The 24,779-nt window shown below is 43.9% G+C and overlaps 2 protein-coding genes across 4 annotated transcripts in view; one reads left to right on the top strand and one right to left on the bottom strand.

Annotated features, from left to right (window-relative positions):
- ITIH2 (inter-alpha-trypsin inhibitor heavy chain 2) overlaps positions 1–24,779 on the bottom strand; it is a 217,179-nt gene that overhangs the window by 6,628 nt on the left and 185,772 nt on the right. For 2 of the 3 annotated variants that reach the window (XM_080394049.1, XM_080394048.1), the window contains 15 exons: positions 24,449–24,523; positions 19,983–20,018; positions 19,090–19,262; positions 18,255–18,359; positions 17,766–17,928; positions 16,403–16,510; positions 15,096–15,224; positions 14,285–14,401; positions 12,909–13,077; positions 8,970–9,095; positions 7,909–8,090; positions 6,645–6,830; positions 5,503–5,642; positions 4,774–4,946; positions 2,068–2,202 (listed from right to left, as the gene is read on the bottom strand). In XM_080394049.1, the coding sequence (XP_080250175.1) occupies positions 2,068–2,202; positions 4,774–4,946; positions 5,503–5,642; positions 6,645–6,830; positions 7,909–8,090; positions 8,970–9,095; positions 12,909–13,077; positions 14,285–14,401; positions 15,096–15,224; positions 16,403–16,510; positions 17,766–17,928; positions 18,255–18,359; positions 19,090–19,262; positions 19,983–20,018; positions 24,449–24,523 (2,017 nt within the window). The remainder of the gene's footprint in view (positions 1–2,067; positions 2,203–4,773; positions 4,947–5,502; positions 5,643–6,644; positions 6,831–7,908; positions 8,091–8,969; positions 9,096–12,908; positions 13,078–14,284; positions 14,402–15,095; positions 15,225–16,402; positions 16,511–17,765; positions 17,929–18,254; positions 18,360–19,089; positions 19,263–19,982; positions 20,019–24,448; positions 24,524–24,779) is intronic. The other variant, XM_080394050.1, reaches the window with a different exon arrangement.
- Positions 10,085–12,896, top strand: LOC308065512 (uncharacterized protein; the record flags this gene model as incomplete). Its single annotated transcript, XM_080391572.1, has 3 exons — positions 10,085–10,102; positions 10,423–11,458; positions 11,493–12,896. 3 exons carry the CDS (start codon positions 10,085–10,087, stop codon positions 11,516–11,518), a joined length of 1,080 nt encoding a protein of 359 aa, XP_080247698.1. The 3' UTR covers positions 11,519–12,896.

Raw genomic sequence — 24,779 nt, 5'->3', positions numbered from 1 at the left:
TTTGGGACTCCTCAGAGTAGGACAAGAGTCCTTTCCACCCTTGCAGTAGCCAAGGAAGTTCTTAGATGCTCCTCGCAAAAGCCCCTCAGACACTTTCTCCTCATATATTTCCCCTGTTTAAGGAATGGACATGACATTATTGGATTGAGGACAGCATCAAGTGCAGTGAACTACTGGTTTAACTGGTCAGCTGCACACTAGGGTGCCATAGGCTCAACCTGAAGTTCTAGGAGATGAGCTTTATTTCTTCACGATGGAAGTCAGCCTCCAGGTGAGACCAAGGACCCATGTGGACACCAGACAGACAGACACACACCTTTGAGGCCTAGATCCTGGAAAGGATCTAAGGCACGGAAAGCAGGATTTGGGTGACAACTGTTCAAAACTAATATCCAATCCCCCTCATGCCCAGCTCTTGTCTATTTCTAGAAGTGACACACTCCTAGAACATCGTTCTCTCAAACTAAGAAGATCTCAGACATGTTTCAACTCCATCCACCATACTGATGTTGGCTAAAGATGCATCTTGCCTACCACCTCCCCTGAGGAATACAATCCAGGACTTGTTCTCACAGTGTGTTTAACACCCTGGTGGGACTCTCCCCCGCCACCCCCACCGCACCCCCCCCGAAAGTCATCTGTTCTTTAAAATTTGCCTCCAGTGAGACAAACACCTGCAGCTATCACTGAAGGCAGCTGCCTCCAGTCTTGTCTTGAAGTGCAAAGCACTGCCCAGCTCTTGCTGGTTTGGTGGTGGTTGGCGTCTCCCTGTCAACATGCAGAGTCATACTTGTACTTAGTGTTGCCTATGGGGATAGCCAGGCCAGCTTCCATTCATTCACCGGTGTTCCTCATCTTCTGGAAGTATTTAGCTCTTCCTGTGTGCTAGGCAAATCCTAGACCCTGACCAGGAATGTCTTCACAGGAAACGGTGGGGTAGGTAGGTACCCTCCAAGGGGTGAAGGTGCTTTTGAATGTTTTGAATCTTTTGAATACATTGGGTCTCTTGCATATAGCCCTCAATCATTTTTCCTTATTCTCACCAACTGCTTGATCTTCCCCAACTTGATGACAAAGCCTGTTCTGATCAACATTTCCAGGAAGAAAAAGAATTTTCTGTGTAAAATAAATGTATAAGTTGGACAGGTAACTTTGCCTTGCTCACCTTCTTTCCCAAGCAGTTTCTTGACTATCCAAAGTCTTAGGTTAACCCTTGAGCTATGCTGAGAAGCAGTAGGGTAGCTCTTTGTTTGAAAGCTGTGTAAATACACTCATCTGCACACAGGCACACCCCCGGAGTTACTGTAGCTATACTGCTTTTATAGGCAATGGTTCTCACAGCTGGTTTGTTTAAGTAGGCACTGAACTCTGGCAAAGGCCCAAGAATTAAGAGGATCCATCAGTCATTAGCGCATTCAGAGTTTTTTTATCTACCACAGGACATTAATCTGTCATTTATAACGGCAGTAACCTGACATTAGCTTTGCTACTGCGGAGAAGCTGAATGCAAGCTTAGCAAACAGCCTCAGGGAAGCGTGCAGCAGAAGGTGGGGTCACTGGGATCCTATTAGGATCTAAACTAGTCTCATGCTTGTAAGGTAGAGGATATTTTTACACATTCATCCATTCAAAGTCAAAACAATGCAGTATTTTATGAAGGAAAGCTTGACATTTGGGTGCTAGATGGATTTGCAAAAACTGAACCAAGGTGTCTGTGATTTGAGATGTACGTGATTGTGTCCTGCTCAGACCTTTGACAGAGGCTGTGCTGAGGACCTTTCATACTGGTGTTCTCTGCAACAGCAGTGAAGTAGCTTCATCGGCTAGTCACAGCAATTGATTTATTCTCTTGTGGATTAGCCCCTAAATGAAGATGCATCTTTTACAACAATTCAGAAAACTCAACAAGAAAAATAAGGACAACTGAAAGACCACCACCATTAGCATCTTGTCACAGAAGCTGAAAATGCCAATGTGCCCAATAACTTGGCTTGAGTCACCTTTGTTTATTAAGTGAGGAGTGTTGCTGTCTGGTGTTTCTTTGCAGAGAAATACTGCAGCTTTTACCTCTGTTTATGCTCAGAGAGGACACAGGAGGACTCCTTTGCTCCGGCATGAAGCTGACTGGTACAGCTGTGACATTGGCCCAGGCTGGGATACCTTTATTATTATTAGGTGCATTTGGAGTTAATCCTAGAGTACCTGTTAAATGACAGTCATAATTGTTTTTTTGTTAGTGCTGACATATTTAATGGTGCAATTTTTCAAGTAATGCAGTAGATCAGAACCTGATTTTGCTATATCAATGTAAAGCAGATGCAACACTGTTTGTAACAGACAGATTTTTATAATGAAGTTAGGATGTATTTACTCCATATGGAGTATGGAATATGGAGAGGAATATGACAGGTGAAGTAACCATAAAATGGAGCCTGACTTTTAAACTCCTATTTATGTGAACGGGCCCTATTTTAGCAAAGCCCCCAGTGCAAGGGCTTAAGTGTTTTGTCAAATAAAGAGCTGAATTTTAAAAATTTAACATGTGGCAAAAGCCTTGCTGACTTGGGTCCTGAGTTTGGAGTGCCTGAGAAAAGGTAGGACTCTTCCTGCATGGCCTAGGATGACCCACATGAATAAAGGTTGCAAATAAGTTCAAGCATTTAATACAACATCCCTTAACACGTCTCCTTCTGCTAGAGGTCTCTCTGCCTTTGCCATGATAGAGTAGCAGAAAGTAACATGGGTTCTCTCTCTCCCACTTAGTTCATAAAGCAATATGATCTTATATGACCCATGAAATTTGGTTTGTTTTAATATGTTGGGCTGAAAATTACAAGAGCTGAAGCAGGACACATTCACATCTGCTGGCCCTGCTCTGAAGAGGAGTAAGGGGAAAAAGGAGCTGGGGGAGAACAGTAGGACAGAAGATTGCACAGCTAGAACTTCTAAATCTCTGTCAGCATCTTCTTTCTTGAACCCCTAATTGAAACCACAGGCTGTTTTTACTCAGGCAGTGTTATTACTATTATCTCAGTTATGTGTGAAGTTGGTGCAGATAACACAGGAACTTAAAAACTGGACAGAGACTTCTGAGTTTCCAGGTCATATTAATTTCTCAGACCATTATGCGTGAAGAATCTCTCCCATGCTCAGTTCAGTTTTGCAGTAAGTTTGTAATGATAAAAAAGCGATTAATCAATCCTTTGAAAAGTGATTCCAGTGGAAGTGACGATCTCTGTCTAGGAAGACAGACGGTGCAGCTCTGATGGGAGCAGTATAAGAAAAACCTGTTTCAGGTTACCCACTCCAAACCTTGTATATACAAACGTTTTGGTACAGCCCACATGTTGCGCAATCCTAAGCAGAGATTTACTTTGATATTATTTTTACAAACTCTGTCCTCTGCTAAGGTTCAAGAGTCATGTCCCACTGTCCCTGAAATCCATAGGTGCCTTGACCCCAAATTCAGTGCTGTTAAGTTTTGGCTATGCCATCAAACACAAAGTCACGAGAACCTATATTAAAATAATTTAAATCCTCTACATCATCTAAATCAAGATAATTATGGTCTGAATTAGCCAGCTGGTGCCATGTATAAAGAATTCATTACACATGAATGCAATATATGCTATTTCTGCACTGAACTGTTTGGCAGTTATGAGTTGTAGTATGTGGTATAAATAACAGCTATTTAATTTCTCTTTGGGTTGCAGCTGCAGACTTTAAAAATGAGAAGAAGAATAAATTAACCTAAAATTAACAACTGGCAGACATAAGGACCCTTTTCATTGAGCCAGCATCAGGACATTTTTAGAGTTATCCAGGAGCATGAGAACTGAGCATGCAGGACATGTGCTTGGAGTTTCAGCAAAGTCACAGTCACTTCCAGTGTGAAATGCCAGATAGATGATGTTGTCTGTTGGTGTAATGTAGTCTGCTTTTTTTCCTTCACAACCAATTGTAAACTCTCCCTTTTATTAATAAGTTTTAAATCACCAGACTCAGTTGTTCAAGGAGTTGATCTTTTACTTTCAGTGCTTCCATTGCATTGCACTGGCAGTGTTTTCCTGACAGCAACAGTTGTGCTTTTTCAAATCACTGACCGGTAAGGGCACAAAATAGCTGCTGTCAAGTTTCATTCGAAGCACATGGCTGAGCAGGGATGACTTTGGATATGCTAGACACCCACAGATGTGAACAGCTATTGCTTTGAGACTGACTCTACCAAACAATGCCAGAACAAGCCAACCTCACCTCATTTGGTTGGACATAAGGTTGCTGTAACAGGGACCTTGGAACGCATATTGAAGTAATGGATTTAAATGTGGAAGTTTAATTAATGAAGGACTGTTGTTACAGTAATTCCAATTCCGTGTGGGCTCAAGGCTGACTGATAACAATCTCAGGAAGCTTCCAAGGCTTAAAAGTGGTAATAAAATACAGTATAGTCAATTCTACAGCTTCAAGTCAGGGAACTAGACATATCTGTCCTAGTAAGATGATGTTCAATCTGTGACATTGTAGGCTTACTGGAAACCTTGTCATTGCAATGTTGGCACATTCAGTCCCCACTGAAGCCAACGGCTCCAAAGACCATTTGTTGTAACAGGATGCTCTCGAACTGGCTGAAGATTTGGTCAGCTTTTGCTGAAAATACAAGCTATCCTATAAACACAAACGTCTGGAGTGAACAATGAACACAGTTGTTCTTCGAGTACAAGAAGAACAAAGCCGAAACGAGAGGTAGAGTAACAGACAGACTGAGACACTGACCTGGGCAGCAGCCCCTTCTGGGGTCTTTGGGCTGGTCTGCTAGCATTATCTCATCTTTTTCGGCATTCTCTATCAGCATGGCTGTGAAGGGGGTAACAATATGATGGTCAAGAGACATCTGTAGGATGGATTTGGTGATGTTCCTCTTCAAAGCAGCAGTGGGGGCTGTGTTTCTGGGTGGAAAATGAAACAAGTGTCATGGTTAGCAGCTCTACAGGGCAGCTGCCATGACAATTGGTCCACAGGGTGGTCATAGAGCCAAGCTGGCAGGTGTTGCAAGAAGGAAAGTCTGAAGGCCTGTGTGAATGCATACTCCATAAGAAGAATATTTTTGGCTTCTATGGGCTTTGGCCTGGACTCAAAGAAGCTCAGTCCATTTTCCAGTCTCAGGAGGAGACCTTTCTGCTTCAGAGGGGATTCACCCTGAACTACTCCATATCTTTTACTCAGGCTCTGAAAGGCAAATCTCCCATTCATTTCATCCACTCAGCCTCACAGCCAGGTCTGTTTGACTCTTATCCCTCTAATTAACTGCTCCCAAACTCTATCCCCTGGTATCTGTGAATGCTAAAAGTAGGAGGAATGTGGCTGAAGAGATCACCTACCTTTCAGAAGGTATCACCTAGCCATTCAGAACCCTGAGGGCTGCCTCATGGCTGTGGTCTCATAGAGAAGCAGATTGCCCTCAAGATTCTCTTCCCTCTCATCACAGACCACGTTTCTCCTCACCTCTCTGCCAGCATCTGGTTGACAGTCAGATAGGCCCACAGCTTCCTAGTGAATTCGGGATCTGCATACTTGTCTTTCTTCATGAAACCATCTAGTTCTTCAACATCTCGCAGGGTTTCCATTACGAGCTCCGCATTTGCCTATGCAATCAATGAGAGAGAAAGATAACAAAGGGTGAGCCAGGAGAATGGAGTGGCTTTGAGTTCCCCTCTTAGCATGGCTGGCATTAAGAACCCACTCTGGCTCTGCCCATGGTCACTTCTAGATCAAAAAGTCCCAGCACCATTGGCCTGACTGCCATGGGTGTGGGAGCTGTAACAAGAGAATCTTCTTCTACAGACACTTTTGTAACAGTGGATTAAAATAGGTAAAGGAGCTGTCAGCACTAGCCAAAGAGAGTGCTACCATGTGCCAAAACAGGAGGCTGTTAACAGAGCTCTGCTATCCTCCCTTCAGGCTTTTTCACATCCAATTCCTACTGAGCAACAGGAACCAAATTCTACTTTCTCACCCAGACCCTTGAGCTGCACTGTGTTTTGGTAGGGAAGAGTATTGAACATGCTTGATTTTTTCCAGCAACTGACAAATGGCAGCTCCTAAGCCCTGTAAGAGTGCAGATATTATGGTTCCTTCTCAGAAAGAAGGATCTGGAGGTAGTATTCCCGCCCTATCCCACTCTATCTAGAAGAGCATCCCTGAAAACGTGGGAAAGTCTCCTCACACATGCCGCAAGACAGGGCATAAAAGGACAGTGCTAGTGTAGATCCACCAGCTTGAATGCCCCCAAGAGTGGGAAGTTCAGCCATGAAAGGAGCTACCTTAGGAGATCTCCCCCTGCATCTTCACAAAGCCTGAAGGAGGACTCCATAGTCTTAGTCTGGTTTGCAACTGAATTTTGTATGGTACCTTATTAGAAGGAAGGTCCTCTGGCAGGATGCAGGTAGTGACTACTCATGGCTGTACTTGAAGATATTGTGAAACATTGTTGTACAACCCCCTCCATGAGTTACCCCACACTTCCATGTGGAACGCAAGCAGACAAAACACTGCTGGCAGTAACCTCAAGCAAGGAGACTGTACACATGAGTGGGTGAACCAGACCAAACCCCAGGAACAGGCATCCCAGGGACACCTTCACTCACTGCTGTTGCTGTGACGATGCTTTCCAAGTGTTGCAGGTTATCTGTGTCGACCTTCCCAGCCACTACTATCTCTGAGCCACCAAAGTAGTTGTGGAAGCTGCTCTGGGTGACGTCTGACACTGACTCCTGGGGGTAGTTGAACTGAATCTTCTTCAAAAGTGGGGTGGAGACCTGGTTGTAGAAATTCTGAGACAGAAGGAGACAGAGGACTGAGTTGTTTGTACCTGAAGCAACCCTCCCACATATGCCACTCTTACTGAAAGGACATCAGGTGACAAAACCTGGAGCCCTAATGGGCAAGTGGAGCTCCCTTTGTCCCAGAGAATTCTTTATACTTAGACCTCAGTATACAGCAAGAATATCTGGTCTGGTCCAAGGCTTGTGGAAGTCAAAAGATGGTCAAAAGCCCATGGACTATGCTCTTCCTAGACCTAAAAGGCTTGAGCACAAGTGTGTCTGGGCCTGAATCTCTTATCAGGTTGATCAGCTTTTGGCTACTGCGTAAGACACACAGCTGCTTCCCACCTAATTCTTGCAAAAAACTAGACCTCTCTCTCACTCTACCCTTTTCTGACCCTGTTATACCTGGCTGATGTGAACTGGAATGTGTGCACTGCTGGATTTAGCATATGGGACCAGAGAGGGAAAACGGGTACCCATACAGTGCTACGGACGGAGGCTGCCTCATGCTGGGGGCTGCACTCTCAGGGCTGCTGTTTGGCAGCATACCATGTAGTGTGTCCTGGCACACCTGTGTGTGTCCTCACAGCTGTGTTGGGAAAGAAGCTGCATAGGTGATGAAACCAGTGAATAGAAACAGAAAAAGGATGTTTGTTCATCAGCAATTGCTGCTTACAGATTTGGAGCCAGAGCCTCCTAGAATTGACCTTTTTCTTACACTGGCAAAGTTTGGATTGTCATTTAGTATTTATATTTAGGCCTCTTGTTAGTGCTGAAGTGGCCTAACATAAAATCCAGGCCTTAATTTTAGTTCAGAAAATCTTTTTTTTTATGGTTAGGACTGCTTTATAGGGTATTAATCCTAAATAGAACAATAAAGTATGTATTATAGATACCACAAAAATTGTAACTAGGAGCACCTAAGTTAATACATGACATCTTGCAGGACTCTCCAGCAGAAGAAACAATGCTTTTTGTGACCTCCCCCCGTGAACCTACAGTAACTCTACTCTTGCTAGTGGAGTTAGCTCCACAGCCATGAACAGAACTAAAGGGTTTCAGAGGCAATGGACCAGAACCACACCTTCATTTGGGCAGAAGTCTCCTGATTTCCAAAAATCCTCTGGGCCATGCCACGGTTGTCAGTTGCAATCCTCTGCAGGAAATCATAATCTACATCAAACCCAATCCCAAGGCAGAAGAGAGAGAATTCGTCCTTTATGCTCTGCTTCACGTTCTTCTGGATCGTTGTCAGCTTTAGCTCACCTTAGAGACACACAAAGGGTGATATCCATCTGAGCAGTGGAGGAAGCCTCCATCTAGGTAAGCACATTCATGTTCTCTTAGTATCTCTGGTTCTGTCTTCATATAAGGGAAACCTAGACAACTCAGATTGTCTATGATTTCCATCTCAGAATGCCAGATCTCCATTTTGCAGTGCCTACAGGGACATTTGAGCTTCTCTTGGGTGGAGATTAACAAATTGTTTCCACTGAAGACTATTCCTTTGAACTGATGCATGTTCTTTGTACGTTCAGGGCTTTTGTTAACTTCCTGGGAAGTTTGTGATTGTAACACATCTGGATTTCTCCCAGAATTACTGCTTCAAGCTCTCTGTGGACTAAGACATCTCCATAAAGGTTTTACTTTTTTCCTTGTACTTAAAATGTTCCCTGCCACCATTGGGACTGATGTTTTTTTTCAGACTTACTGTTAATGTCAGCCTCTTCTGGGATGACATCTTGCAGTAAGTGATGGATTTTGACCTGTACCAAAACCAACCCAAATTAATTTGATTTCTACTTTATTTTTCTGATTTTGATGTAACACTCTGGACTGCATAGATCTTGTGGGCTAAGGTCATTGGAAGAGGAAATTTTTTCTAAGATTGTTGTGATTACCTGTCCTCCCAGACTTGTGCATGTCTGTAATTGAAAGAAGCACATAACTTGCATAACCTAATCTGCTCATCTTTTGAAATCTTCTGTGCAAAAAAACCCATGGCACCTATAACACTTGGCAAATAAGAGCACAGGCATTGGAAGAAAGTGGAACAGAATTTTTTTAACTTACTGTCTACATGTTGCATGCTTTTCTCAGGCTAATCCTGCTGACCTTTCTTTTCACCTAAAGCAGGATCCTTACCTACTGTCGGGTCTCCATCAGACACCAATACAATCATGGAGACTGAGTTAGGGTCCAACATGCCTAAGTTTTGGGCTTCATTCAGGATGAACGTGGCTCGGAGGAGAGCTTCATTAATATTTGTGCCTGTCAAAGACACAATGAAGAAAACAAGTTTGATTCTTCTTGAGTCTCTTGTCAAATCCAGATCAGTTCTGTGATTCTAGTGGGATTAATCAGCATGAACAAGACCTGAGATGAAGGCAGCAAACCCCCTCCTCTGTGATGCTTACAGCAGACATGCTTGCAATCTGGTTCCCTTTTTCAACCCAGGCTGTCATCTTCATGTGGCCCCTCCATTCCCCCTCACTAATTCCAGTGGAACCATTTGTGGTGTTGGGAACTATTTGCTGTGGGAAGAAGCAGTGTGTTTGCAGGCAGATGACTGAATGAGAGCATGAAGAAACTTTCTTTTCTGGCATCAGCCTGTTCCTTGGGTATCCTGATTGGAAAAGAAGAGGTGTATGTTTACTGAGCCTATCTAGAGGTTTGGCTTGCTGCACAGAAGGAAGAGAATAAGAAATTAGTATGAGAGGAACAGAAACAGGAAGACTGAACAGTCAGAAAATAGGTATTTTCTTTGTCAAGAAAGAAAAAATATCAGCAGCTCCAGAGACAGGGTAATAAAATGCTGCATTGCAGACTGGCTTTGCTGGATTGGAGCAGGTGTTTCAGCTTATCTGCCAATTCTTTTGGGGTAACAAAGTCAGGCTTATGAGGCACTCATATATCCAGCATGGTTTCCTAGTCTCAGCACACTGATTACCTTGAACGAGTCTGTAAAGTCATGTTGATTCTACCTTACCTGTTGCTAATGAAAGCTTCTGGAAATGAAGGTGCTACAGCACCAGAACGCTCTGACATTGGGGAGAGCCTCTACACACTATCAGCATGCAAATAACTGAACAACTAAACCAGAACTGCACCTCAGAGAGCAATAGATTAAAATGATTGTGAGCCCCTCCTGTATAAATAGCTTAAACATTAACAAATGCAGTCTCCAAAGGGCTATAAGACAGAAGAAAGAAACTGTCCTTGTTTATCAGACAGGCAACAAAGAATAAGGCACAAAAAGGATGGACAGTTTGCCCAGGGTAGCATTTAGTAGATCATAGAATCATAGAATCGTCGGGTCCAACCATTAACCTGGCACTGCCAAGTCCGCTGCTATACCACGTCCCTAAGCATCACATCTACACGTCTTTTAAATACCTCCAGGGATGGTGACTCCACCACCTCCCTGGGCAGCCTGTTCCAATGCTTGACAACCCCTTCCATGAAGAAAGTTTTCCTCATATCCAGACTAAACGTCCCCTGGCACAACTTGAGGCCGTTTCCTCTCATCCTATTGCTTGTTACTTGGGAGCAGAGACCGACCCCCACATTGCTGCAGCCTCCTCTCAGGCAGCTGTAGAGAGTGACAAGGTCTCCCCTGAGCATCCTTTTCTCCAGGCTGACACCCCACCCCACCCCCCCCGAGTTCTCTCAGCTGCTCCTCATAAGCCTTGTGCTCCAGACCCTTCCCCAGGGGCCCAACACTGAACATGGGATCCGAGGTGCAGCCCCACCTGTGACGGGCACTGCCCCGGCCCTGCCGGCCACAGCGCTTCTGACAGCGGCCAGGGCGCTGCTGGCCCCCTTGGCCACCTGGGCACGCTGGGGGCTCCTGCCCAGCGGCTGTGCCCAGCCCCCCCGGCCCTTTCCCCCGGGCAGTTCCCAGCCCCCTGCCCCCAGCCCCCAGCCCCTCACACACTCGGCCTCGGCCCCTCGGCCCGGCCTGCCCAGCCCCCTCAGAGCCCCCTGCCCCCGGCACATCGGCGCCCCCCGGCCGGGTGTCACCCGCAGGCGGGCTGAGGGCGCGCTCCGTCCCCTCGCCCCGAGCGCCGTGCAGGTACCCGGCAGGGCTGGCCCCAGCCCTGGTCCCTGGGGAACAGCCCCTGTGCCCGGCCGCCAGCGGGATGTCACTCCGGTCCCCACGCCAGGAGCAGCCGGCTGCTCCAGGAGAGCGCGGGGGGAAACGGTCTCACGGGCTTCGCTAAGGTCTAGGGAGCAGCACCCACAGCCTTTCCCCCGTCCCGTGCGTGGGTCACCCGGGCACGGAAGGAGACCCGGTTCGCCCAGCAGGACCCACCTTGCACAACCCCGCGCTGGCTGGGCCCCGTCCCCCGGCTGTCCTGCCCGTGCCACGTGCCGGCGCTCAGGCCGACCGGCTCCATCACCTTCCCCGGCACCGGCGTCGGGCTGCCGGGCCCCTGGTTCCCCGGATCCTCCCTCCGGCCCTTCCTGCAGACGGGTGTCACACTGGGTGACCCCCAGTCAGCGGGGCCGCCCCGGTCAGCCGGGGCTGCTGGTAAGTGATGGGCAGTGGCTCGGTGAGCGCTGCCGCCATCTCCCTCAGCACCCTTGGGTGGATCACATCCAGCCCCATAGACCTGCCCCTTCTTCCAAAGGTCATAAACTCTCCTCCTGCCCCTTCTTCCAAAGCTCATAAACTCTCCTTTTTCTCATGAGTTCCAGCCAAAGCTCTCTGTTCAGCCAGGCCGGTCCTCCCCACCAGTTCATCTTTCAGCACATGGGGACAGCCTGCTCTGTGCCTTTAAGATTGCCTTCTTGAAGAACGTCCAGCCTTCCTGGTCACCTTGGCCCTTCAGGGCTGCCTCCCAAGGGACTCTGCCAGCCAGGCTCCTCAACAGGCCAAAGTCTGCCCTCGGGAAGCCCAGGGGAGCAGTCCTGCTGGCCTCCCTCCTTACTTCTCTGAGAATCAAAAACTATCATTTCATGATTACTACACCCAAAACAGCCTCCAGCCTTCACATCACCCACCAGCCCTTCTCTGTTCACAAACAACAGGTCCAGCAGGCGCCTCCCCTCACTGGTTCCCTCACCAGCTGTGTCAGGAAGGTCTCTTCCACACACTCCAGGAACCTCCTGAGCTCTTTCCACTGTGTTGTATTTCCAGTGGACAATGGGTAAGCTGAAGTCCCCTATGAGAACAAGGACTAGCGATTGTGACACTTCTCCCAGTTGCTTATAGAATATTTTGTCTGCCTCTTCATCCTGGTTGGGTGGCCTATAACAGACTCCAAGCACGATCTCTGCCTTGTTGGCCTTCTCCCTGATTCTTACCCACAGACACTCAACCCCATTGTCACCATCGTTAGGCTCTAGACCGTCAAAACCCTCCCTAACACACAGGGCTACCCCACCGCCTCGCCTTCCTTGTCCACCCCTTCTGAAGAGTTTACAGCCACCCACTGCAGCACTCCAGCTGTCCCAGTCATCCCACCGTGTTTTCATGATGGCAACTATGTCAGTTTCCCTGCTTTACAACGGCTTCCAGCTCCTGTTGCTCATTGCCCATGCTATGTGCACTGGCATAGATGCACTTCAGCTGGGCTGTTGATCCTGCCACCTTTTTAGGGGGAAAATCCCTAATTTGTATGTGACCATTCTCAGGCACTTCTGTTGTTTCTAACACATCAATAACCCTTGTGTCTGCTACATGGATCTCCATCAATCATGGTGTAGTCTACAATTTACAGCCAGTGGAAACCCTGGAGATGGCCTGTTTATGTTCTACTTTATAAAGGTATGAAATGGCCTTTGTCTTTCAAGGATATTTGGGATCTGCGAGGCTAGAGGTATAACCTATAGATTAAAGGCAGCTGTTCTATGGTATGTGTTCTAGCTGTCATAGCTCATTCAGTAGAAGGAAATGCCATCCCATCCCCTAGCACAATAAACTGGAATCCTTCCTCTCCTTTGGCCCCAGGGCATGCTTTTCCCATCTTGGAAATCACACCTTTTGTTAGGCATACTCTACTAATATGAGGATTGTCTGAGGTACCCGTTCCTGTGATATCTAACTTCCATGAGCACCTTGCAATCAAAACCTCATACCCCCATTGGGATGGATTGCCTGGATGTACTTCTTAGCATCTTCAACCTGCGCTGGTGTGGCTGAGACTAGATTATCTCTCCAGCATCGGACATTGTGGTTGAAGTCGATAAGGGAGAACTGATCAGCAGCACGGAGCTCACTCAATATTGCCTTCATGGCCTCGATGGTCTGAGAAGAAGAAATTTAAGAGAAGACGAGTTTATGCTTCCTGTTGCTGAAAGTATCTTCTTAACTTGTGACTACAGGCAAATAGATGCCTCCCATGAGTATGAGCATCAGCACTGGAATCTGAAATAGCACCTGCTATCCAAATCACTCTTCTTTTGCATTTCTTGCATAAAGTTGAACTTTTCACCAATAGAAAAAATCCAATTATCAAGAGGAAACCCATGTGACAACCCATCCTTGCTTAGCTGCTGCTAACAGAGTGAGGTGAGAGAGAGCAGCAGTTTGTGAGACATTGTGTTTCAGGAAAGAGGAATTGCCCATATCAGCTCAGGAGACACATCTATGTGCAGTGCTGTCATTTCAGGCTGGGTAATATCTGTTTGAAAATGTGCGATTCAAACACAAAATTAGCCTGTATCCCGGTTTTTGCAGCATTGATTTCCCCAATGAAGCAACGTGCCACGCCTTAGTATTGTGATCCAAAGCAAATTCAAATGTAACTAGATCATCTCCAACTAATGTCTTTCTAGCCAGTTCTTAAAAATCTTCAGTGACACATGATATACAATATCCTGAACTCCACTTTCAGCACTAAAAAGTTTTTTTTTTAATATCTAATATAAGTGTTTCCTGCTATAAATCCATCTGATTCCACCTTATTCTACCTTGGGTGGGCATGGATGTAATTTGATGAGTTTCCCTATTAGAACAATTTTTCACATATTTTTTGCATCTCCCTGCACCTCCTTCCCACCCTGATTATGTTGTCAACAATTCTTACTGCTCCTCAGTGGGCTGTCAACAATTTGTCCACAACTTTTTGAAAGCAGGGATGTAGTATCCCCACTAAGACTTCCCCAGGATTCAGCAGAGGAGATTAGAGAAAAAGGGGGTCAGAGCTTTTGCAAAATATTTTGTGATCTGTCAATTAAAATTATAATTTAGAGCTAAAATCTGTATTCTGACGGTATCACCTCTTCCTTACAGCACAGAAGGACAATTACAAATAAAAAGTAAGATCATGAAGTCTTTGATTCACCAAATATTGTCCAAATTCAGTGAGACTTTTGATGGAATGAAATCTAAAGAGCTAAGCTGGTAATTCTGAGTGCCAGTCTGCTACAGAGTTGTATGGTAAGGCACATGGGAAAGTTGGCAGAAGGTTAGTTTTGCAACAGAGGTCAAACACCAGGGGTCTAACACTTACTTGTTTCATTTTCAGTCCCCACATTGAGCCACTGACATCTATAACAAATAAAATGTTTTTGGGCAGAGGATCAAGATTTTCCGGAGCAAAGAAATGAATAAAATACCCATTAAAAATCTGCAAAATAAAATGAAAAATGCACAGTGTAGTGCGCTATAGTAATGATGTCAGAAAACACAAGAAAATAACAGAGCAGAAAGTGTTATTCTTTACAGACCAGTTCTGACTTTCAGCTCTCCATGTCTCTATAGCCTTACACCACTTGTACTTTACAGTCTTTACATTTTATCAAGGATAGCAGGACTTCCTTCTCAGACAACTGCCACGCACTAACACAGGGAGGAATGAAAAATGTTTTTAAAAAAGACTGTTCTGTCTGTAATAATTCAACTCCATAACTCTGCTTCATGTTAACATAAAAATAGTGATGTTCTGGTTGTCTCCTTGTGATGTATTGGTACAACATCCAATGACTCTGTCCTCTGATTCAACATTAAATCACTAGAGTGCTGCTAGGTATAAAAGGCATCAGCTTTTGGGCAAGACAGGAATCTACTCCTGACTATATGTAGGATCATGTCTTAGTCATAAATTAAGTAAATCCATTCTGTCCACTTAAAATCCCTCTGTTCTCTCAATCAGATATAGAGCTCTTTCTCACGCTTATTCTCCTGAATGATGTTTATTTAGCACAGTTTGCTTAATGACAGCAATTCTTGAATATGAACATCAGCACTGGAATCTGAAATAGCACCTGCTATCCAAATCTCTCCTCTTTTGCATTTCTTGCATAAAGCTGAACTTTACTTACTTCTAATTCGCCACCCGTGGTTTCTCTGTTCACATCATATTGCACCACAAAATTTCCATCTACTGCTGTGGATGAGCATGTGGGGCATTTTCGCTGTTGAGCCATTGTTGGCTTGAAAGAAACATGAGCCTTGAAATGAGAAGTGATTATCAGTCAATCAGATGTGTGAAAGGGGGACCATTGAAACAAAAAAAAAAGTTCTCTATTCATGAAATATCTTATTTCAGTGATTGTTTTTCTTCTTTATTTGCTTGTACCCTTATTTTCAGCAGAAAATGGACGTTGTCCCTTGAAAAGAAAAACAGCGCTAAGGTTTGCCTGGATATGCTGATTCGGTAGTAGCAACTGACACAAATAAGATGACCCATCTACAGCACCAGTATTTCAATTAGAGCTGTGCAAACCTTTTCTAGTAAGTAATATGTTGGCTTATTTAACATTTTCCTGGTTGAAACGATCCACAATTTTATCAACATTTTTAATAGTTTTTTTAATTGTTTGGGTATTTTTCACAAACAAATGAGAGCTTGTAATTTGTAGATTGAGTACTAAGAATAATTTTCATTGGTCACATGATTGGTTATGCAGACTTTATGGCATTATTTCTCTGTTTTGACTGGATAACTTGAAATTTCCTGAGAAGATGACACGATATAGATAGCCATGCACTGCCTCCAAAATAATTTGCTAAACTAGGAACGTGGGTGAATGAGACAAAGTTGAGGCTGGATATCAAGAAACTTGATATCTTATAGTAGTATAGACAGTTTTTGGGTCTTATTCACATATCCTGTATTAGACATCTATGTAAAAGTGAGAAGAGTTGTACCCTCCCAGAGACACTGCTTGAAGTGTCTCAACAGAAAAACTTCTCTGCTGTTAGAGGGTTTACCCAAGAGCTATGCTGGGGAAAGCTAGGGTAAAAATGCTACCAGTCCTAAAATAAGTCCCTATGCAGATGTTCTTAGTTGAAACTGAGATTGTGGAGTTATTCCAGAATGGTTATTCCACTTGCTATTCATCACCTACCTTTTTTCACATCCAGCAATCTCTTTCTGCATTGCTTTTTCAGAATTACAAATTGAAAGTGCTGCACAAAGATGGACAGACTACATGCTATTTCTGTAGTACTGTCACTGTAACATTTTAGCATCTTGTACATACATTTCAATACCAATAATGAAGACACTATATTTTTTTGCCATATTTTTGCCTGCTTCCAGCAGCGATGAAAAAAATGCCATCACTACATTGGAACACTTGTGAAAACTGAAATTTTCATACTATTTCCAGTCTGTGACTATTACCTTTTTCTCTCCCTTGGAGATGGTGGTGATTCCATCAAAATGATCTCCAAGCGAATTAGGAACATGCACATAGCGAAGTCCCTGTGGCTCGATAATGCGGACATCCACCTAAAGGCAGGAAGGGAGAACATTTAGTGTGGAGCAGTGCCAGTGTTGTACCAGGATCTTATGAACCCTCCACAGGCAAACTCCAGCTAGGGGGTGGGTTGCCCTCGAGAATGCTCCAGTAGCACTGGCCTCATCCATGGTGGGGAAACATGTTATAGACCATGATGGAAAGGTAAAAAATAAATGTCCAAAGAATAGAAAGAATTAGGTGTAAATGCTCATTCTTCTCTCTCTCACCCCCTAGGCCAAGTGGTGGGATGATACCGTAGGGTGATACCATAGTTTATGTTCAAAGCACAAAAGAAGCCTGAAGTGACTCTTCTTCAGTGCTGCTTTGGATTAGGAGGCCAGGAGGAACACTCGCTGATGAGTTCTCTCCCTCTCTGCTCATGCCATTGACAAGACAGAGAGTATTTTGTCTTTTGGATGGCCAAGGTGATTTGGAAAATGAAGTTTTTATCCTGTCAGCTTGAGAGAAGGCTTTTTTCTGGTTGTGATTCTAAATAGTTAGTAAGACTACTATGAGGCAGGACATGGAATCCTTTTCAGTGGGAAAACTCAGACTCTTGGACAGCTTGAAGCAGGTCACAGCCTGCACCAAGAAAATACAAGGAGCAAACTTCCATATACAGCTTGTGCTAATGCCATGGAAAGCTGTAGAAGAAATTTATGAAACAGGAACATAAGAATGGCCAGAGGGAAATTTCCAGCTAGCCCTGTATCTTGTGTCTGTTGAGGGATGACAGAGGACACCTCTGGATGAGTGTAAGAAAGAAGGTAAGAACAGACAAATAATCTCCTGGCAGAGAGTTATGGAGGGACGGTCATTCAGAGAACATCTGATCTCATTGGACACTATCTCATGAAGTTGGGAATATTGTGAAAAGCATTGTTCCAAATAAATATGTTTGTTTTCCTTCAGTCAAGGGAAGTTTACACAACAGTATATATAGCCCAAAGCTTGTTTGCCCAAGTGGTTCTGATGTGAGTTGGTCGTGATTCAGGAGATGCCCAGCTGTGTTAGTACAAGAGGAGGCAGGACACATTTGCTCCTCACTCATGTAGCTGCGTAGCTCCTGATTTGAAGTGTTTCATGCTGGTCTACACAGTGACCTTGAAGCTATTTGTGCCAAGCCCATATGAAAGGAAAGAGCTGAAGTTGAAAGGGCCTGCTGTGGGGCTTGAGGGAATCTTGGCTACTTTCTCAGCAAGGTCACCTGTGGTGTGCTACCTACATATACCAGCTCTACTTTACCTCCATGTGCTTTGCCAAGCGTCCTGGCTTCACAGAGATGACGTGCTCATAGGAGCTCAGTTTCCTTCTAATCATTTCATGGTAATGAAGTTCGAACTGGATCCTTGTCCCTGGGGGCACATTCACTTCAGTTTTGAAGTTTTCCATATCCAAGGCGTTGCTCCTGAAAAGTCAGCTGTGGGGTTAGTTTGAGAAAATGCAAGGAGAAAAAGAGTTTCTTTGCATTTTGATTTAGAGTTATATGTTTGTTGTGTCTGATTCTAGCTGTGGCCTATATCAGGGAACTGCAGTTGTCTGTTAGCAGAATTTGTTTTATCAAGCTGAAAGCAGAAACACAAGTCCTGGACAATTAAATATCAGAGCTGCTGTAAGCAAATGACCCATTTTCCTTCCCAGGGTTTCCCCCTCATATATCTTCTCCTGGGATGGGTCACCTCAGTTCTCCTATGAATAAGTTAGTACAATATCCGTATGCCAAAGTCTTTATACCTTACTATACCAGCAGCTTTGCCTTTGGCTTTTGCTTGAGAGTACATTTTTCTGGCTTCAGATTTTTCTCGAATTTTGCTGGTAAATGTTATACCATTGACATCCCTAGGAGAGAGAAGCACAGTCAGTTTGCAAAAAAACCCCAACTTTACAATTGATGACTGTTTCTTCACTTTAGAAAAACATCAGTGAAATCTAAGCTGCTAAGCTGGTGCGAAATGAAATAATAAGGCTCTTGTTTAATCCCAAAGCAATGAAATCTGGTTTCCACTAGATCTGTATCTTTCTCCCTACCTGCTTTTTTATTTCAAGTAGCCAGCACTCTTGTACTCCGAGGAGGATCTGCTCTCCCCCACCTCCATCACACTTCCACCATTCTTTGGGCAGGGCAGGCAGTTACTCATGTCATGGCTGTTTTGGAACACAGATCAGGACATGTCGCCTGACCAGCAAGCTGGCTGCTGCCTCCCAGAATGGATACTGAACCAGGCTAGTTTCTTTCCGTTCAGTGAGGGGTCTAATTTGGTTTCTCCCTCTCCTTTGATCTGGTGCCAATTTGTACAAGACAGGTGGGAGCTTAGTCTGTTTGAGACTTCTGTGCTTTTGTCAAATTCTGTTGATGTTGGCCAATGGCCCAATAATTACTGGAGAGAAGAGATGGGCAGACAGACAGTATGATGACACGAGCCTTTTTAATTTTAGAAAGCTTGATAAAATTATGCTGAACCTGGAAAACAAGAGGTGTTTTGTTTTTACATATACTTCCCTCCCACTGCATTCTGCCACCACACTGAACCCCACCAGAGCACAAAGCTGATACCTGCCCACTACTTACATAGTAAAGTTGTCAATAAAAGCTCCTTTGGGGACTTGTACATCAAACACTATGTGCTGGGACCTTTTTGCGTTATTCACCATTTTGGCTTGGATCATTGTGTTGGCCAACCGTGACGTTATAGTGGATTGAACTTTGTAGCTGTAAAGACCTATCTTGTCATCATCCTCCACCTGTAATTGACAAAATTTCTCTATAAATTTAGGACACAGCTAGAAAATGTGCCCTAGAGGGCAATATCAATCCCTTTTATAGTCTTGGTGCCTTTTTTTCAAGTGTTGTTTCTTACAATACAGCAGCTAGATGGGACATAAGTTCAGGACACCTCCATATTTAACTGGCAGTTGTGACAAGATACTCATGTGAATCTAGTTCATTATAACATTTCAGCTGAAAGCAGGAATTTATAAAGCTGGAATGTTTTCCTTGCGTTGGACCATGCAACCAGTCCTTGGAATGACTCTGTTGGTACAATCCAGTATAGAACAGTACACAGTAATTCTCAACATCATACACTGAGGAGGACAAAGCTTACATTTTCAATAGAAGTCCTGAAAAAAGGAGACCTGAAGCATTGGTTACTGACCTAGTCTTGTAAACGGTTAAACCATGGCAGTGGAAGAACATTATTAAACTGGTATATTCAGATATTGTCTTTGTCTAATCACTTTTGATGCTTATTTCTTCATATTTACCATTCCCTTCTCCCTCCAAGAGCAGTTGTATAAACAGCATTGTGCAAACAGCGCTCTGTTTAAAGAAAATATGTTAATACCCAACCAGCAGTAAAAGCAAGGAACTGAACAAACAAAAGGATTGATTTCCAAAAAATGGTTAACTAGAAAATCACTTTGTTCAGTATGATTTTCCACAGAGGAATTAAAAAAACTCACCAGATCTCCAACATACCCCCAGTCGGATGTGCTTCGCTGGAAGAGAAAAATATGGAGAATGTATTTCAGCAAAGCTAAGAACACAGTCTGTGGCTGTTTCAAGACAGGTATCAGACAATGGTAACATCTAAAGCTGCTTTCCAAAATGACGAGAATTAGTTTGAGTTCCCAGACTTGGTGTGCATATTCCTTTTGTCTTATTTTACATATTTATACATGGGGTGTTGGAGCACCTGATCTCACAGCTGTGACTTACAGGCTATCAAAAACAGAAAGACAGCTCTCTTCCTCTGTCTTTTTTTTTTTTTTTTTTTTTTTTTTAATAGAAAATGTTATCTTCTAGAACAAAAATGTTCTTCCTGAAACCAAAACATGCAAGAAAAAAAGTCATACTTAGAAAAACCTGGCTTTCAACAGAAAAAATACCTTTTTGTTTTTCCAGAAAAATTGGAAAAAGCTTAAACTCAGACCTTTTTAGTTCATTTTGTTTTCATTCATGCTATAGAATATATGTTTATATTATTGCATTATATGCAGTATCTATGTGTAAAAAATCCCTATTGTGTAATCGATATTACTTTTATATACTTGCATATGTGTAAAGTTAGTTATGCATGTACTGCTTAGAAGAGCTGGAACTGCTCATTAATGGTTCCCCCCCCCCCTGCCCTATGAATAGTACCATTCGGAAATTTCTATGGAGAGGTAGTGACATCTTGTGGCCATTTGAACAGTTCTGTTTAAATTTTAGGAATTAAACTTGCTTAAGTAATGCTGGAATGGGATTTGGCTCACCTAGTTCTAGGGAGAGAAGCAATTGTTTAATGCAGATATCTACTTTGGTGCTGTCATCACAACTAAGCAAGCTCAGATCTTCAAGGTCAATTGAGTGGGCTGCATAAAAGATGATACACGTCATAGCAAGATCATTTTAATAAGATGGTTTTAAGGATCTTTTCAAGCCAGATGGAGAGACTGCAGGATTTCTGCCTGCCTGAGAACAAATGCGGGTTTTTATTTACTAGCTGTACAGGCTCTACCTGAAACATCTAGACTGGGATTTCAGGATCTGGAAGTTCATGGCTCTTTAGAGACCCTCTGCAAAGCTTGATGGGCTGATCTTTGCTCAGTCCATCCTGACACCCCACAAACATCATCGTACAGCAAACTGGACCTTTCACATCTGATGAAGAACCAGACTGTGAAGAATGACTGTTGTCTCCACACATACTTTTGGCATAGGAAACATCACCAGCATGAACACAAATCAAGGTTAAACCAACTTTAAGTGAAACAAATTTAATCTTGAAAAGATGAAGACCAAGACCTTAGCACAGAGGGAAATTTTTTTCATTGTCATACCTTTTCCGGTTCTCAGAAGAGCTTAGGGTTCCTGACTCACTTTACAAATGGCACGTAAAGCTTTCACGATGCCTTGGTTTCCTTCCTGTTTGTTTTTATGAGAGTGGAGGAGAAGCCGGAGGTGCTAATGGAGGTGTGAGCTTATCACTTGCACATGTGGTGACTCCCCCTGCTGTTGTTAGAGATCAGAGGTGGGGTGGGCCAATCATCCCTAGGATCTCAAAGGTTGCAGAGGGCAGCCACTCCAGCAGGTCAGGAAGACAGAGTTGTAGATAATTATACTTCAGGCTTGAGGGCTGGTGTGGTTACCGAGATCATGGGCTTTGTAGGGACTTCTGTGGCATGTGAGATTTGTGCTATTTCTGGCATGAGGATCCATGGCTGATCCTTGCCTTCAAACCACATCCAAATCTGCTGATGACTGCACTGTGTAGAAACAGTATGTTGTGCAATATCCAATGTATGGCAAGTTGTTAATTAGACTGGAGACAACAAGCGCCTCAGGAACTGTTTTAAGGGTCTGGTCTTGACAGATGCTGGGCTCTATCTTCAGGTACTGAGACCCATCTTCTGACATCTGTACAGGCTATGGATATTTAGCCCTCTGTAATGATCTTTGTTCAAATCACTGTGCATGAATGTTGTAACCACTATGCAGTCTACCACCAATAAAAGACTGGCTACTTCAAGCTAACTTTTATTCAGGGCTGCTGGCCCTGACCTCTGTCCTGTCTGTGGAGGAAGAAGCCATGGTGTCTAAGGGAGGAATGCATTACAAGAGATTGCAGTTTTTACGTCATCTATGGGACACCTAGCTTGCCATTGCTTTCAAGTTGCAGTCCACAGGCTACTTCCGAGGTGTGACTTAGTTATAGAGCGGTTTCAGAGATGTTATACTGCATTCAAAGGAAATCACTTTTCCACTGGGGCATGAAAAAGGCTGAAAAGCAGATGCCCAGTATAAGAAACCAGAAAGACAATGACATCTGCCTGGCATGTCCTCCCAAATCTTTGAGGTGATGTTTCTCCATAGGTTCACTTGTAAGTTGTTTCCTGAGTGGTTATTAACAGACTGCAATTTCATTGCAGTCTCTTCAGACTCCTTTTGGGGATCCTGACCCTTACTGCGAGGTGCAGGAAAGAGCAATTTCAAACCCAAGGCTTGGCAGAGTTTGTCTCCGCAATGCTGCAGATGGATCCTGCTCTCTCTGGTTGCATTTATACCCTGGGAGCTGGGGGGCTCTCCAGGCAGCTGATTCCACCCTCTTTTGCCTTCCCTATTTCCTTCTTGTGCTGGTTCTCATGGAGGGGAAACCAGGCAGGCAGAGCAGTAAGGAAATAGGTGTGATCTCACCTGGCTCTGGACAGCCAGCAATCAGGACCAAGACTGGGGGACATGCTACAGAACATACCCCCTCACAGTCTAGACACAAGCTCTGTTATCTATCTCCAAAACAGAGATAACAGCAGTGAACCATCATCACATAGAGGTTCACAAGATTACCTGCATTCCAGCCCATGGGGCACTCTGTTTCTGCGGTCACAAGGGCCATTCACATACCTGAGACACAGTATTTTTGGAATTACTCAGGAGCAAATATTTTTCACCAGAATACCTGGTCTGGACCTAGAAAAGAATTCTTTCTATTTAGAGCTAATCAGTAGAGTCTGCAGAGGAGTTCTGTTGCCTTGTTGCCAACGGGCTAGTGACCTTGCTGCAGAAAAACCAGTAATTTGGAAGACAGCCTTCCTTTAGTGATTAACAGTAACTGTGTGCCTGCTGTTGGCCAAAAGCTACTGTCTCAAGATGTTTTGTGTAGTTCAATTTAATCTCATTTATTAATATTTTATTGTGACTCAACTAACATAAGGGTAGCTCATCCTACAGCTGAGTTCTTAGTTCTACTGGTTTGCAAAGACTCATTTGATAAAGGTAAAGGATGGGAAATAATATATGGGAATATAAGGAATAACTGGTATAAAAACCGCCCACTAGTAGAACTACAAATTATTGCATGCATATGTCTATACCACTATGTATCCAGAAAGTTGGGGAACAGAGGCAACATAACATTACAGCACTAATACAGACATATTAGGAAGAATTAATGCCCTGAAGAAGTGCAGCTGGGGAGGATTTCTGCTTAGATCATGGTTACATTATTTGGCTACTGGTCTGGCAAATGTGAGCTGGCTTGATTCATATTTATGCTAAAATCCTCCATTTTTCTGCCAGTGTAATGGGGGCTTTAGGTGTCAGTAAGTTAAATTTGCACTCTGTGAGGCCCCTTTTGAAAAGCCTTGGGATAAAGAGGAATTGTCTTTGCCTGTGCTTAACTTCAAAGATGCTGGGAAATCCAGCTCGACTCAAGAGGATCTTTTGTTTTCACTGTACTGAACAAGCTCAAGAAAGGCACCACTAGAGCTGGGTGGAGGGCAAGGTCCACTCTGATCATAATTTCTTTCATGCAGTGTAATAAAATCTAATACCTTCAAACAACTGATTTCATGATTATTATCATTAGTTACTACTGTGTAAAACACAACAGAACTCCTGCAATGATGTTTTACATGTTTCTGTTTCAGAAGCTGATAGACTATACTAATCTGCAACCCATCAGCATGCTGGAAACAAATTTTCTTCCCTGGTCTCAGACCCCACCAGCTCATCACCAATGTGACACTGTGCTGTACTCTTTTGACCTGAGTTAAGTATGAATGATTGGACTACTTGCAGGACTGAAAGGCTTCAGCCTACATTGACAGTTCTGAAGTCTTTTTCCATCTTCTCATGGAAAAGCCTCACCGGTATCAATAGGATTTCTCCCACACATGAAGTTGGACAGACAAGTACCTCCATTGTGTAGCATCTGTATTATGGTCCTCAGGAGTACAGATATGGAACAAAGCCTTGTGCTAGGTACTGCATAAAGAATAGTAGTAGTTCTTATCCTGACAAGAGATATGGAGCTCTCAATGACTGTAAGGACTTGTGTGTCTCACCTGAGTGGACACTCCCAACCCCTGACATGGAACAAGCCACCTGGAGAGAGCTCCCAGGCATTCTTTCTTCCCTTTTTTTGAAGCGTTTCTGGGTACTGTACCTGGTACCTGCCATTTCTCATCTTGGAGCTTGAAGGAAATCCATTGATTTCTAGGTCAATCAGGCTTTCCACTTCCTAGAGGAGAAAAAGGAAGAAAGAAAGAGGTGTCGCTGATGCCTTACTGTTTGATTTATCACTTGATTTATTATTTATTAGCACTCTGCTAGAGTTCCAAAGGAATTTATCTCCCCTCGGTGCAAACGGGGAGCAGAGGCACAAACTGTCTCAGACCAAAATGTTACATTCGGTTTTCCTCTGTGGCCACGAAGCTCTATATACTCCCATATATCATAACCTTTACCACCATTTTACAACCTTCCCTTCTGAAACA

The sequence above is a fragment of the Falco punctatus genome (assembly GCF_963210335.1).
Source record: "Falco punctatus genome assembly, chromosome: 6".
Taxonomy (NCBI): domain Eukaryota; kingdom Metazoa; phylum Chordata; class Aves; order Falconiformes; family Falconidae; genus Falco; species Falco punctatus.
This window is presented reverse-complemented; position numbering and strand designations above follow the sequence as displayed.